A 16,494-nucleotide genomic window follows, 5' to 3' on the forward strand; every position below is an offset into this window, starting at 1 on the left:
TGTCCTATATTTATAGAAAGCAAACATACTGAAATAAATTTATGACAAAGGTCACAGCAACATGTGTGTGTTTGTGTGTGTATATAGGACACAACAACTGTGTGTGAGTGTGTATAGATAGATAGATATCATTCTACATCTATCTATCTATCTATCTATCTATCTATCTATCTATCTATATATCTATCTATTTATCTATCTATCTATCTATCTATCTATCCATATCTAATGGGTGAGTATGGATGTAGTAAGTGGTAAAATGGACAGTCAGCTGGTCATTAGTGGTTTGTTTTCCAATAATGATCAGCTGACTACATGTAATAGATAGCCTATATGGTAGGGTCCTTTAAAAATACCATGGTACATGTTAGTAATAATAATGCAAAAAAAAAAAAAATGTGTCGATATTTTGAATTCTTTGAAAACGCATTTTACTGAACTCATTATGACTGAAAGATGTAGACTCTCGTACCTGTTCCTATATCTTTCCCATCTCTGTGACTGAATTCAGTTCTCCTGCTGGTTTTAATGGTTCCTGTTCACTTCGAACAGTTTCACTTTTCAATTTCAGCCTCTCTGATGCATGAAATTCATTCTCCCCGGTTTTGCACGTAGCTTGTTTTATGCTTGATAAAGTGCTCTGGGCTCTGTCTTGAACAGGTTTGCTAGCGCAGGTCTGGTTTTAAAGTGTGTGTTGAAGCAGTCATCGGTAAAGCCTGTAATCACACATTACACTCTATTATCTTACCTTTAAACTCACAGCTTGAACTCACTTTGGCTGCCTGTAAATACAGCAGGAGGCTGATTACTTGCAAATGCAATAATATTTCTAGGTTATACCGCCATCTACTGGATACATACAACAATCTTATACTGTAAGATTAGCCACATATAGGCCGCATACTTCTACATAGTTTCAGACAAGTGTATAAATCTGTGAGACAAAGGCCAAATAACGAATTCACACTGGATTACAATATAAAATCAGAAGTGTGTGCTGAATCCATAATGAATTCTGTAAGTACATGCTTCATTTAATTAAATCCCTATTAACTGCCAGAACTGTCGGGTCATAAGCACGCACAAGATGAATATTTCTGCGGTTTTAGAAATATGACTGCATTTTTTGTAAAGAAAAAGTCTTGTTTAATTGATTTAAAATGCGTCTGTTTTTGAGATGTGCATGTAAACTACATGTTATTTGCGTGTTGATAATAGTCTCGTATGTTGTTGGCGTTGAAATCGCAGACTGTAATTCGTGAGTCTGCCGCTGGGTGGCAGCAATGCGCTTTTCTTTAGCGCTCTGTGCGACTGAGTGTGATGCTCGATTTTAAACACTAGAGGGCGAAAAAGTACCTCTTTATTTTCAATGACATGTTAATTAAACATGACATCTGTCTGACAAGACGTTAATAAGAGCTTTTTGACGTTCCTCTTGTTCTGTAGGCCTGTATGAGATTATTGATGTAGCCTATAGTAGGTACTGTTACTACATGTTTTTTCTTTCTCTTATTTTTTTCCCTTGACTATTTCATCTGCTTTTTTTTGTCACGGAACTGCTATTTATTTATTTAGATAGTTAGGATGCAGATTCTGCCAACTGTACTGCCGCTGAAATGCCAAATGACATATTATTATTTTAAAATCATAGTTCAAAAGCATTTTTTTTCTGATGAGACGGGGATATTTGTATTCACCAACTCAGATTTAAAAGGCTGTTGTACATCGTTTTATCTCTGGCCTGCAGGGAGTGCTTGTCTTTGAAATTGAAACGCTAATTTGTCATCATTAATGTGATTCATTAAAATTTTCTGTCAATGAGGGTGTACAGTTTCCTCTCATGGGATCTAGATAGACGCCTTGTCCAAATACCCACACTTACAGTCTTTGCACTTGAATACATGACGTATTTCCTGTATTTGGCCCAAGTGTTCAAGTGAGGATGAAGACCAAGTGTGTCTAGAACTTCTCATAACCTGATGGGATACACTTACAAGGTTGTAAAAATGCAAGTGTTTACATAGCTTTGTTTTGATATTATAAATACTTTGCATTTTGAGATCAACTTCTAAATATCTGTACAGTAGTCCCTATAACACGGCATGATTGAATTTGTGGTGCATCTAATTAAGGGATAAAAAGCAGTTGCAAATTTTGTGCAAAATAAATATCACCACTACTCATCTTTGCACCAGTAAAATGTGCAACACCTTGTTTTTCTACTGAATCATATGCAATATCTAATTATTATTAATATTTAACTTACATTGGAAAGGTTTTTGTGACTTCTCACGAGATCTCGGCAAAAAGTAAAAAAAAAAAAGTCATGATTTATTCCAAAACACGATGCATGAAGCCTTGAATAGGGCTCTGGAGCACTATTAGAGACAGTGTGGATTTAGTGTGCATTAAGGGAACTGCGCTTTGGCATTTTTAAGAACTGGGACAGTCTTTAAGTACTACAAGTGTGGGTCTCTGGATGAAGCAATATTTTTTACAATATATTTACATTAGGGAAGTTTTCAGTGTTTCCTAAAATAATGATTTACTTGTTGCTCAGTAAGTGATTCAGATGTTGATTGAGTCCAATGCCCAATGGATTCAATTCAGCAAGTGATTTTTCAGGTTAATTCAAACCTTACTTTTTCAAGTATTCGTTAAAATAGCGAGTTCATAAAGTATGGAACCCTGCACATGACATGCAAGAAAAAGTAAATCAATTGTGAGCACGATTTACTAATTCGTTCCCTCGATTTACTAAAACGTGCACACAATTTACTAATTTGTTCTCTCGATTTATAAATTGTGTGCACAGCAAATCGAGGGAACAGATTAGTAAATCATGCGCACAATTTATAAATCGAGAGAACGAAATAGTAAATCATGCACACGATTTAGCCTACAATTTTTTTTCCTGTATGCCATATGTGGAGCTCTGTACATAAGTGTCTTTTATTCTAGAATCAGACTACACTGCTTGTGCTAATGATTTTGATTCACCAAAAATAACCAACTAGGAGTTATTTGTTTGCAAGTCAGACTACTGTGATCACAATGTATAGCCTAGGCTTCGTAAGCGTCGATAGTAGACGTACATCACGGAGACGTCTGTTTGATGTCTGCATTCACATCTGCAAGACATATTTTGCTGATCTTTAATACATCTATAGAACATTTTCTATCAGATGTTAGACAGACGTCTATTAGATGTTTATGATTTAGAATGTATGTAAAACTGTCAGATGTTTGTTGTTGTTGTTTATTGATCCAACAATCAGCTATCTCATATACATATGAGTGCTGTTCTTCCTGTGGTCAAAATCACTATTACATATCAATTTTTACAAAATAAGCATACATTCATACAACATACAACCATAAACAAAGACATTTAGTAGAAGATGAACTGAAAATATTCCTTGATTTAAAATTTAAATCAAACTCATGAACTAAGAACCCATGTATACTTATAGGGTGAAAAAACTTTTACTTATATAACACCTTTTTAACAAAAAACAGAAGTAAAAATCATATAAAAACTTGTGTAAATAAATACAATTTCAATTTAATTTTAAAGACCATCTTATTAGCTTCATTAACCAAAAACCTAGGTAAGGAATTCCATGCTACCATGGCCCTATAGTGTAATGTTCTCTGTCCGGCTCCTGTTCTATAAACAGGCAGGAGAAATCTTCCTACTGATGACTGACGTGTAACATATTCGTGTCCATCCTGAGAAAACTTAAAATTCTTAAATAAAATAACAGGAGTCCTTGTTGTTATAACCTTTCTTGCAAAACCAAGAAGAGAATAATATAACCTACGTTTAACTGGTAACCAGTTTAACATACTCAACGTATCACAAACTCTAGTTCTATATGAACAATTAAGCACTATACGGGCAGCTTTATTTCGAGCCACCTGTAATCGATTGAGATTACATTCTGATGTATTGGACCATATGACTGTACAGTAATCTAGCTGAGAGAGAACCAAAGCTTCCATTAATTATTTAATCAAATGTCCTGGTAAATATATTTTACAATATCTAATTGCAGCCATCGCTCTCCCCATTTTCTTCAACATTTCATCAATCTGTTTTGTCCAGGACATACGGCTACCAATCAATACACCAAGTAACTTAACCTCTGTAACCTGTTCTATTTCTATGTCATCTAGTTTTAATTGCAGTCTTGGCTCTACTCTCCCTACCTTTTTAGAACATAATACACTACATTTTGTTTTTTCTATATCAAGTACCAATTTATTTATATTAACCCATCTCCTAATATGCACTAGCTCTTCATTTAGAGTCTCTTCAAGCTCTCTTGACGTAAATGCTGATGAATATATGGTAGAATCATCTGCGTACATAGCAATGGAAGCATTGTTTAAAACTAAAGGTAAATCATTAGTAAATATTGAAAATAAAAGTGGCCCCAAACAACTCCCCTGTGGCACTCCACAGCTCATAACCCTCATTTCTCAGAAACCTCCATTGAAATATACACAATATTTTCTATTGGTAAGATTACTATTGATCAATGCAACAGAATCCCTGTCAAAACCATAGCAGTGCAATTTCTTAATTAACAATTTATGGTCAAGAATATCAAAAGCGGCACTGAAATCTAGTAAAACAGAGCCCACTATCTTTCCTGCATCGAGTTCTTTCAGCCATTCATCAGTCATTTGTGTTAATGCTGTAGCTGTAGAATATCCCTTCTTATAGGCATGTTGAAGAGCTGTGTTCAAGTCATTTATACAAAAATAGTTTTGAATTTGCTCATATACTATTCTTTCCATGATTTTACTTAGGGTGGGTAATATACTTATCGGCCTACTATTCTTCCCTGAAAAATTCTCTTGAATGATGTTTAGGCAGTGGGATAATTTTTGCAATCTTCCACTGAGCTGGGCAGACTGATTTCTCCAAACTTGAATTAATAATATGAGAGATAGGTAGGGCCAAAACATCTGATAAAGGTTTAAGCAAACTAACATCCAAATTATCAATCCCTGCTGGTTTATCCTTGCTTGATCTTATTAAATTTTCTACTGTAGACACCGTAACTTTTTCAAAATCGTCATCAGCTTTTTGGTAACAAGTTTAGATGAGTGCTCTACATAGTTATCATTTGTCTTCATACCATTATTTAGTTTCTGAATTTTATCACTAAAATAACCACTCAGATAATTAGCAATTTCACTTGGTTTAGGCCTCTAATTGGCCTCTAAAAAAGATGGTGTCGATCTACCACTTTTATCACTTCTACTCCACCTCCCTTAATTGCACCCCTATCCAGTCTGAACAAATTATAACCTTCTATTTTCAATACATCACTATTTATTGCTGAATTCAGGTGTGTTTCTGATATTGCAAGCATATGTAATTTATATTCAACTTTTATTGTACACAGCAGATACTTTCCAGATCAAGTGATCAATCCTCTTCATGGGTTTCATTCACTAAAAGAAACTTCTCATAAGAGTCATTTGTTAGTGAATCATATATTTGTTCATATATCATGCCACTTTTAAAGAATTCAACTGTGCGTGAACAGAACTGGATTTGAATTTAGCTCCACTGTTGTATATGATGAGATGAATTATGACACTGTATGCATATTTGAGTTTTCATACATTCTCTGTAGTGTCATTTGTAGGTGCATTTTGTGTGAGAATGTGTTTTGTGAAGTGGTGTGGTACATTCATAGCCTAGTTTGACAAGACACACACACACACACACACACACAGCAGCCCTCAGGACAGACTGTGTCCCTCTGAAACATTCATTTCCAAAATATCAATGATTCATTTTGAATTAAATATATATTGTAGGGCATAGAATAAAGCTCATATCTGCCTCATTACATAAGATGTCCGACAGATGATCGTAGAGTCACAGAGCCTCATCTCTACTCATAAGAAACTGTATTGTATTGTCATGAATATGATTCTTCAAAAGACCATTGTATGCAAGGGGAAAAAATGATATCCTTTAGGAAAGTAATAACACACCTCATTTCAAGGCACATGAGAATGAGTTATACAGTTTGAGTTGTGGTTGGTCTAAATCACTAACCTTGAGTAGAAGCAATAGCTGATGCTTGATGTTTTAAAACACCACTAATTATGCTCTATTTAAAGGATATATAGAGCTGTGCAAAGCAGACAAGCTGCTCTTAAGTGTATAATTTTGTTTTTCATTTTAAACTGCTCTATCCACAGTCTGTCTGTGCCGATGATCTGTAGACAGTAGCATTAGTTTCTGCTCTGAGATTGTTGTCAACTTTTTAAGTTGAGCTCAGTTTTCTTCAGTCAGACAAGCAATCAATCTTTTTCATGCTTTGTTCCTATTGTTCTGTCTCAGCCTTAGACAGATCCTTCATGTATCGCTTGATGTACATTGCACAAAATGGCCTCAGTCTCAGCGTCAGAGATGTCAGTCTCAGTGTTGTGTTTACAAGGTTCCGGTCCAGACAGCTACTGTACAAACAGCATTTTTGAGGAACAAGAACCAGTCACTAGATTTGACAACATTTAAATTGGTTGTGTTTGTGTCACGTAGAAGTATATTAGTTATTAGAACATCTACACATTTTTAAGGAGGCCTATTATGCCCCTTTTCACAAAATGTAGGTTTCAGATGTCCCCAGAATGTGTCTGTGAGGTTTCAGCTCAAAATACCCCGAATATTTTAAAATATGTATTATTTTAAAATGGCCTGTTTTGAGTGGAAACAGATAGACTGTTTTTGTGCATGCCTCTTTAGATGCAAATGAGCTGCTGCTCCCTGCCCCCTTTCCCAGAGTAGAGGAATTTAGAGGAAGCATTTATATAATCCTGTTAATGCACTTGAAGAATGCTGAATCGAATCATCAATCGAATCGAATTTAATTGTGAATCGATTTGAATTTAATCATTCTTAATTTGCAAAAAATCATTCTTGAGTCGAATCGAAAACCTATGAATCGTGAATTGAATCAATTCTACCCAAAGATTTGTTATTTTGGTGCTATTATGCACATCATAATAAATAATTTAAATAATTTAATTTTAATTAATTTAATTTTGACTTTTAGGAGTGTGTGGAATCAACCTCAGCTCTCTCGTGTGTTGAGGAAACAATGATACCGACAGTGTTACACATGCGCGGGATACTTTAATTCCTGAACAAGTGCGCACCCGAGTCTGTGTTGCTAGCACATTCACGGGAACCGCACCACAGTTCGGGAGCAACCGAACTCAGACCACCTTCTCCAGGTAGTGTCGGGTTCAGTACCCCAGTGAGCACCCGGGTCCGATGACAGCGTTCACATTAGCGATTTTTCATGCGAACCGTGCCCCCTTTCCGCACTAAACTGCCAGTGTGAAAGCCCATCAAGTGTTCCATTTGGGACAGGGCCAATGAGGTAACAAGATGGGCAGGGTCGGACAATAAAGAGAGCACATTGCACAAACAAGCACATGTGCTCACACAAAAGACACAGTGTCCTCTGGTGGCCATCTAATGCACACCAGCTGGAGACTGTGACAGAAATGAGTGTCTGAAAGTTTTTTTTATTTAAAAAAGCAACTGCAATTTAAATGGTTTCAAGAAGTGTACAGATAAATCAATAAATTCTCATGGGTATTTTTTAATAATTTATAAATAAAAAATTTGTGCATTTTCGTGCAATTTTTTGTGGACAACTAAGGCAATATACTGCAGGCAAAAAAATGTTCATACTCTGGTCAATTCTAAGATTTTGGGATATTTGGCTTTTCAAAACATGTAACATCTAACAGTAAACATCTTTGTTTTATTACCCTATCTACAGTAGTTGCGTCTGTACTTTTTAACCCTCTGGGCTTCTTCGTAAATGGGTTACACTTAGCTTCCTCCGGGTCAAAAAAGACCGAAGCCTTAAAAATGTAACTTTTTTTTTCCCAGGAAAACCAATCAAATATATTTTTGTTCAATAATATTTTTTGTATATTATTTAGAATTTTTAAAGATTTTTATGATACTTTGCATTAATTATATATTTTTTATGAGCAATTTTTTCCATTAGAATTAATATATATATTTTTATTTTATTTTAATTTTAATTTTTTTTCAATAAATGCACCATTGCACATCAAAATAGAGTGCAGGCCTAAAATAAAAAAAAATTCAAGTGAGAAGAGCGCCATCCAGTGGCTTTAAAATATAATAAATGTGTGTAATGTCCTGTAACCGCCTATAGGCTGCCATAGCTTTTTTTTATTTATTTTTTTTATTCCCATTTGGAAAGAAAAAAAATCGAATTACTAAGCAACCACTGAATGGAACAACACAATCTATATATCATTTTAAAGCTTAGGATCTCAGCTTTTTAATGCATCTAATCACATTTATTAACTCTTAACGAGTGCTGAGTAATCCCTCTAAAACCGAGTGTACCGCCAGCAGGCGCCACCTAGCTGCGAAAATATTCATTACCATATTTTTCAAAAATATTGCCTTGATTAACACAAAGTTGATGTCATTTGAAAGCTTAGGGTATGACCTTTACAGTGAATGTATCCACTTTGAAAAAATCTTAAGTATTGCTGAGTTATTTGGTGATAAATACAATTTCTTTTTTTTTCATAATCTATAAAATAATGTACTGCAATGTGTCAAAAACATCATACAGCTCATGAAACATTCACAGATCATTGAAAATGGCACTTCATTTTTTACAGCATATTATTACAATTACAATGAGCCTAAAATTAACATAATCTATTGCTTTTATGACTAGATATTCTTCATGGAGAAACAATTGCCCATGAGGGGGCGTCAAAGACTGTACAAAAAGGCTATCTCTGTTCCAAATGCTGTAACTTTTGATTCCTTTATCCAAATTATTATTATTTTTTATCCAGATGCAGCTAACATGTAGGGGGACTTCACTAAAAAAGAATTTTCCTCCTACCTTATTTCCTTCCTGAGTTATTCCATGACAAATAAGAAAGATATGCAAAATCATAATACAAATTATATATATATTTTGTCTTTTATCCGCAATTTCTCTGCAGGACAATGTCTAAATGTAATCTAATTTATATTTTTGAAAAATTTAAAAAGAGTTCTTTCAAACGATACCTACCTTTTGACTCTCCTTGCTATAGTTTTGGAGTTATTATGATTATATAGTAAAATATAGCAAAATTTGCTGTTTCAGTCTTACCAGTTAATTTCTCTGTGTGTGTGTGTGTTTGTGTGTGTGGGTGTGTGTGTGTGGGGGGGAGGGTGTCTTATTTGCACTCTTGATGTTTTAGAGTGTCACCCCTTCATTGCTGTACACTTTTTTTCTGCACAGTGGCTGATCTGTAGTTTGTACCACCAAAGTTTCTCTGAGTTTTCGGATTTTCTTGTATTTCCCATTCATTTCCTATGTGGGTCATTTTTGACCCGTAGGAAGCTAAGTGTGCAATTTTTTTTTACGACCCTTTAACATATCAGAATCATCTCCTTGATTTTTTTGTGTGTTCACATAGGTAATACAACAAAAGTCACCAAGTTTCATCCCCCTCCGATGAAGCAAAAAAATTTAAAAATTTAAAACGTACATGGTTTCGGTCTTTTTTGACCCGAAGAAGCCCAGAGGGTTTTAAATTATAATACATCTTTCAATGTATATATGTTTTCTCAAAAATAAATTATGGAAATTTATGCAAATGTGTGCATATTTAATTAGAAAATCTGCATATTTTAACATCCATTTCATAAAACCTGTAATGCAATCCAATTATCTTAATGCACTGTGATTAATCAATCAAATACTGGTTGTCATGTTTACCCTTTTCACCTTTGCTGTCTTGCCTTAAAAAAGCAAATATCTGGTAAAGCTTCGTGTTGAGACCTGTGAAATGAGTGGATAAGAAGAGGTGGATTTTCTGAAGTGTTTTCAATTTTATCTGGAAGGTTGGGCTGCCGTTTCTGCTTTCAGATGACGACACACACACACACACACACACACACACCAGGATCGCTCGCTCACTTCCTCTGTTCTTTATTCCTCTGCCAGAGTGTTTCTGTCTCCTGAGGTTTTTCTCATTCCCTGGTTGTCATCCTCTTCCTTTTTGGCATTAACTCTCTCTCGCTCTCTTTATATTTGTAAGGACGAGAGACAGAGAGAGAGAGAGAGAGAGAGATTTGGACAGACAGAAAGAGAGAAAGATTAATATGCGTTGATGAAGGAGGATAGAGAGAGGAAGGAGCTACAATTTAAGTGCAGACACACACACGCTGAACTCAACAAACACACGTTTCGCTCTCATCTGACCGCGGAGCTGTCTCATGCTACAGGTGTGTAACAGCGGACAGCAGTTATGGGTCTCGTCATGGGAGCATTCTCCATGCAGGGCAAACAGGTGGACTATCACCCAGGTAAGAGCATGTCTCTGCATTTTATGAATGAAACAGCTAGATTTATTTATTAAAAATTTTTCTGGAGATAATTCATTTTATTTTGCACAAGGAAAACTTGCATTGATAAGGGGTTTCTCAATGTTTTCAGTGTTTTTTTAGCATGTTCCTATGCAGTTGCTAGGGGTTTCTCTGTGGTTGCTAGGTGGTTGTTTATTGTCTGCAGTGAAAAGCATCTCTGTGATCTTCTGGTCTGTAGATATGACTTAGGTTTTGCTTTCCATGTGTAATTTTTATTATTTCTTTTGCCTGTTTTTTTGGTCCAGCGGATGAAAATTGTGCGCTTGATCACTCAGATTGAAGAAAAATATGCTGTCTATACAATCTGCACTCAGAAATGGCTAGTAAATTTCACATTTAATCAAAAAGAAACAGTAAGGTACTGGCTGAAATAAATTTTGAAGAAGAAAGAACGAAATCCTATTTTCTTGTATAATGTACTCCAACAATGTTTTGCTTAAAACTTCAAAAAAAAGCCTTTTTTATAGTGTTGTAGAGATTTGATCAGATCACTAAGGATGAGAGTGATGCTCAACAAGTCAAACTGCACTAATAAGCATTTGTCGTATGCTGTATGCAATGTCACTGGTTTAATGATATGCTCTAGAATATGACGTTCCCTTACTACACTAAGTACAAATTTGAAAGAGCCAGAAATACTTTTATGTGTTTGGCTCGTAGGAGTTTGTTTGTGTTTCTTCAGGTAAAACAATGGCAGATCCTATCGTATGTGTGTGAGCGGCATACACTCATAGATCTCTCTCTCTTCACGCTTTCTCTCGATGTTCCCGGATGAGACGTTGTGTAAATACACAATGAGCTGGCGGTCTATAAAAGGTTATGGTATTCACTCTAGCATTAAATCAGCTTCTCTGTGTGTGGCTTTATGAAAATCAGAAAGGTTTGTGTGACGGCTGGATTTAGGGGCAGGCCATTCACAGTGGTACACAGAGCTGGGTAGTATCTGATTACATATAATCTGGATTACGTGCAGTTCATGTTATGAACCCCAGTTTGGTAAACCTTGACACAATATGATGTGTAATGCGCTTTATGATGATAATTCCAATGAATGGTCTATATTTTCTTTCTTTTTGTATTTTTATATCAATATGGTAAAAAAAGTATCCTATTTAAGTCAATGCGATTAATGAGTTAGGTCAAAAGTAGACTAAGAGTAGTCGGATTATGTTACCTAAAATTGTAATGGCTTTGAATGCAGACATCATCATAAGTATGGCAATACTTCCAAAAAGATTCTGTTATTACAAGTCATTAGTCATAATTTTAAACATAATAGATCCTTGCATTTCTATCCACTGTTGAATGAAAAAAGACCCCTCCTGATGGAAGGCCATACACAATTCACACAGCAAATAGCAGAGCTAAAAGAGTAAAACAAACATCGAAAGGTCAGATGTAATGTTTGTGTTGAACCTAGTTTTGTTCTGATATAATAGTCTATGGTCTGCTGCACTTATTTCAGAGTTTGGGATTGAAAACCATAATTGTCAGTTGTGACCTTTTAAATGGTCTTTTACATACAACAGCAGACTGAATCTGTCTGTATGAACAGATAAAGTCAGTCCTCACCCCCACCCATTGATCATATCATATCATATCTATATGTCCTGAACGTTTCAGGTATAGTCTCTTTGCTTGTATAATGTGATTTGTTGGTCACTAAGTGTGTTAACTAGCGGCCTGTGTCCAGGATCGCATTAGCATTCAGATCACTAGCTGCTGTGCTTTTGTAACGGTTTCCAGACTCACAGAGGTCTGTGCTGTGGGGTTACAAGTCTCCTCTACTAATAACTAATGGCTGAATTAGCTTTCATGAATAAATAAATTCTAGATTACTATCTGTCTGTGTAAATCATACTAATGAAGCACTTTTGGCCCAGGGCTTCATGGGAGATTGGATCCGTTTGTTCACATTCCTTTAAATAGAGTGGAAGTATTTCAGTGAGCTACTGTGAGTGTGTGCACACGCGTGTGTGTGTGTGTGTGTGTTTCTTTTATAATTACAAGTACTGAATCAGTTTCTAGCCAGCTGTGGATGTAACTAAATGCGAATGGTTAAAAATCAATGTAGTGGAGAAGCATCAGATATTAACACTGTAACACATGATTTTTAATAAGATTTTTGTCTTGACTTTTTAATATTTTCCCACTGGAGCTAAACACCAGCTCTGACAATCTCATCTCAGTGTATCAGCAGATCGGTGTCTGAAATAGATGCCCGAAGGCCAAAATGAACACCTGCCAAATGCTAAATTAAAGTCAAAATTTGTTTTGGCAGGTAAAAAAACAGTTGGCTGAGAACCTTATTACAAAATGCAACATTATGTGTTTTCAACTAAATTATAGAAACTATTGTTTGACCTTCACTAATTAGAATTAATGACTTAAGAATGGGATTATTTAAATGAGTGACATTGTTGGCAAAAAGGTTATTTTTTTTTCTGTTCCACAGAATATCTGCTTTTAGGTTGGACTTAGAGAGCTTTGTAACCTTGCAGATCTTTGTTATGCTCAAAGAGCATTATTACACACTAACTAAAGTTGAAAAAAGTTCCTTTAAGAACCAATCTAGAAGGATATTAAGCTCTTTATTAAAATCTTTAATACAGTTTGAGTGTTTTAGTGTTTAGTGTCCAGACCGAGCAAGCGAGTATACGGTGAACATCTGAAAAACACACAGGAGCTGTGTATATTACATGGCTGTTTCACGGGCTGTTGAACAAACAGGTTGTGGGCAGATTAAATGTCTCTGAATTCTCTCAATGTCTCTCTCTCGCTCAGTCTTCTTTAAGCTGTATGAGTTTAAATGGCCCTGAAACGGCAGACATTACAGATGATTCATTCATTACATAAAGACGTGCGGCTCTTCACTGAGACCTCCACAGAGAGAGAGAAAGAGGGAGGGAAATCAGGTCAGGTTACCAAGAAAAAATGAAAACAGTGGGTGATGAGAAGGAGACAGAACTACACATCCGCTTTCTTTCCTTTTCATGCTTTTCTGCGTTTCCATTTCTCTGCCTCGCAACAATACAAATGTCACCTCGTACCACATTAATATCAGCGCTTACAGGGCTTTAAACTTATAAATCAGCTTCACAACATAAAAGCACTGTGCTAATATGTCATTTTGATATGTACACTGAAAAAGAAGCCGTGGATTTACTTTACTAGCAATTTCTATAGAGTTCACAAATAATTTCAAAGAAATGGCAAATAACACATTGAAGTGGAAAGACTGGAATGGTGTTTTATATCTACTATACTTCATACTGTTATTTTTCATTTTACAGGGAAGGTTGATCAATAATATTATCAATAATAATAATAATAATGAAAATAATAATAATTCTGATAATTTTAAGTGTAATTTTTTTTTTAGTATTAGTCATAATAATATTTCAAATAAAATAGAAACAAAAAAAATAAATTTAAATAATAAAATATTTATTCTTTTTTATATTTTTGATACTATTATTGTATATTATTATATATCTAAAAACCTTCTTTAAAATGCAATTTTTTAAATATTTAATTTTCTTGAAAAAAAAAAACTAGGAAATTTCACATATATGTACAAATAAACAGCGTTTTTTATACAGTGTACTATACGGAATGATTACCATGATAATTTATTCTAGTATTGGCATGCTAAATACACCATGGTACTACCTTTGTGCATGCCCAGAATCTCCATGCTGCATGTTTATATTAATACCACTCTATATGTTACTTTTATTGTATGCAAATGCAGATTTTGGAATCTGCTTTATTCCGGCTGGAGGAAATGCCCAGAGCAGAGGAGCAGTGAAGCAGGAGGAGATGTGAGATGTTGGCATTAGTCTATGGCCAGCCGCCAGCGCTGTGTGACTTCAGCTGTGGAAAATGAATATCACAAGCTAATTGTTATTTGTAATATGTCAGTATGAACAAAGCGAGACTCCAAGCATATCAGAGCAGTTAGGCTGGCATTAGTGAGTTCTTTATTAAAAGAGTCGTGGAAAAAATTCAGACGTTCTGCTTTTTATCAGGTTTTGATGTCAGCCATTTGGCACTTTTATTAGTTTAATGACTAAAATGTATTCTTTTTTTCACAGGAAAAGTTTTCTTGAATTCTGTTTTGTGATAAATTGGATTCTGTTATTAGTTGTTCTAATAGTAATGTTAATAGTAGTACTAATATTATTAAAAATGTGTTATTAATATTATTTTTATTATATTAAGTTTAAATGAATAAAAATGGCTGTTAATAATAAAAATCAATACATTTAAATTCAATAGTTATTCTTATATATAATTATTTATTATTATAGGTGATCGATGCTATTGTTTTTCTCATTAATGAGAAAAATTAAATAAAAATTTTAATTAAATATTAATTTTAATTAATAATATTTAATTATTATTTGAATGTAAGAATTGATGTTAATAAAATAATAACAAGATCAATACATTTAAATATAATCATATTTACATTTTTAGTATTTAGAAAATAATAATTTGTAATTGTTTAAATTTCATTTTAAATGTAATTGCTGCTGCTGTTAAAATTAAATTAATATAACATATTATTAAAATTTATATTATTATTAATACATTTTAAATATAATTCAATTAATTTTTTTATGTATTTAATTTTTAATTCAATTTTATTGATTTTATTATTAGAACTCATTATTACATTAAATGCCTTTAAAAGCTGGCAAAATACTTTTCAATCTGTGATTATTTACAGTCGGTGGTGTAATTAAGTATTTCTGCCCAAGCATTTTATGGACAAAACCCTAATAATGGCTTGATCAACACATTATATGAGCCTGTGGATGTGGTAACCGGGCTGTTGGCGAATACACCCCCCCCAAAAAATAGCAAAAAAGCCTTTATTATTATTATTTTTTAACTCTGCCAAAATTCACTTTAAATAAGCCCAGACACCAACAGCCTAGTATGGTAAATTATTTAAATACTGAACTAGTTAACTACAAATTAAGATAATTAAATAATGCAATAAATATTTTTACATTTTTTTAATTTAATTTAAAAATGTAATTTTTCAAACATTGCCTTTATAGGACACATCAAAGGACATACGATAGGAGATCAATAACTAACTACACAATGAATATCTTACATCGTGTATGCTTTGTTTTGGTCTTATTATAATAAGAAGATATGTGAGCGTGTAGAACTACGTAAACTTGCGAAAACAAAAATTAGATCAAAGTGAACACCTCTGATTGGCCACTGCTTTCAACAGAGATGCCTGTGATTGGCTACAAAACTCAACGCTGCAAAGCACATTTTAAATAGAAACTTTTCTTTTTGTAATTAGAAACCAAAGCACGTACACAACAACACACAGGAGTTTTCTGAAAGCAGGTGAGTTCGAGCAGGTACAGAATAGAGTTTATACTACTGTCTGGAACTGTAAAAAGACCCCCCCACCCATACAATTTAAAAAACTCAGCGGATCTACACAAATCACACAAATGACCCATGTTGAATTAAAATAGCAAATTTCACGAAAAGGTAACAAGTTTGCATCCCTGGTACTGAAACTTGCCAAGCGTCTTTCCTGGTACTTGCAGCCTATATTAATACCTGCTCAACATTAAATAATAAGCTGCTGCTAAGTGCAACGCTAGCTAACCTGTTTTCCAGTAACTCTATTAGTAATTTGACTATTACCAGTAATTAATCTGGCAAATAATTAAACTAAAATAATCTGGAATTAACAATGATAACATTTGTTTGTCATATAATTATCGCTACATTTACTGTTGTCCTGCTGATATTGCTCCATGTTATATTAATAATGACATTTCCAATTGTTCAAATGGTCAGCTGTCGGGGGCCCCCTAAAAAAGTGGGGCCCCAGGCAATCGCCTGCTCTATTGCTATGCCTCTGTGTACTGTGTATATTTATTATGTATATATTAATATTTATATGTATAGTACAAACATATACAGTATATATTTAGAAAATATTTACATGTATTTACATGTCTATATTTATATTCATATAATTTATA

The 16,494-nt window shown here is 34.1% G+C and overlaps 1 protein-coding gene across 1 annotated transcript in view; it reads left to right on the forward strand.

Annotated features, from left to right (window-relative positions):
* The first annotated feature begins 10,026 nt into the window (after positions 1 to 10,026).
* The window catches only part of LOC132109875 (Kv channel-interacting protein 1-like), a 39,531-nt gene continuing 33,063 nt past the window's right edge, over positions 10,027 to 16,494 (forward strand). The window contains exon 1 of the mRNA XM_059516272.1: positions 10,027 to 10,402. Coding sequence (XP_059372255.1) covers positions 10,345 to 10,402 — 58 coding nt within the window. The 5' untranslated portion in view covers positions 10,027 to 10,344. The remainder of the gene's footprint in view (positions 10,403 to 16,494) is intronic.

Source organism: Carassius carassius, chromosome 29 (assembly GCF_963082965.1).
Source record: "Carassius carassius chromosome 29, fCarCar2.1, whole genome shotgun sequence".
NCBI classification, from domain to species: Eukaryota; Metazoa; Chordata; class Actinopteri; order Cypriniformes; family Cyprinidae; genus Carassius; species Carassius carassius.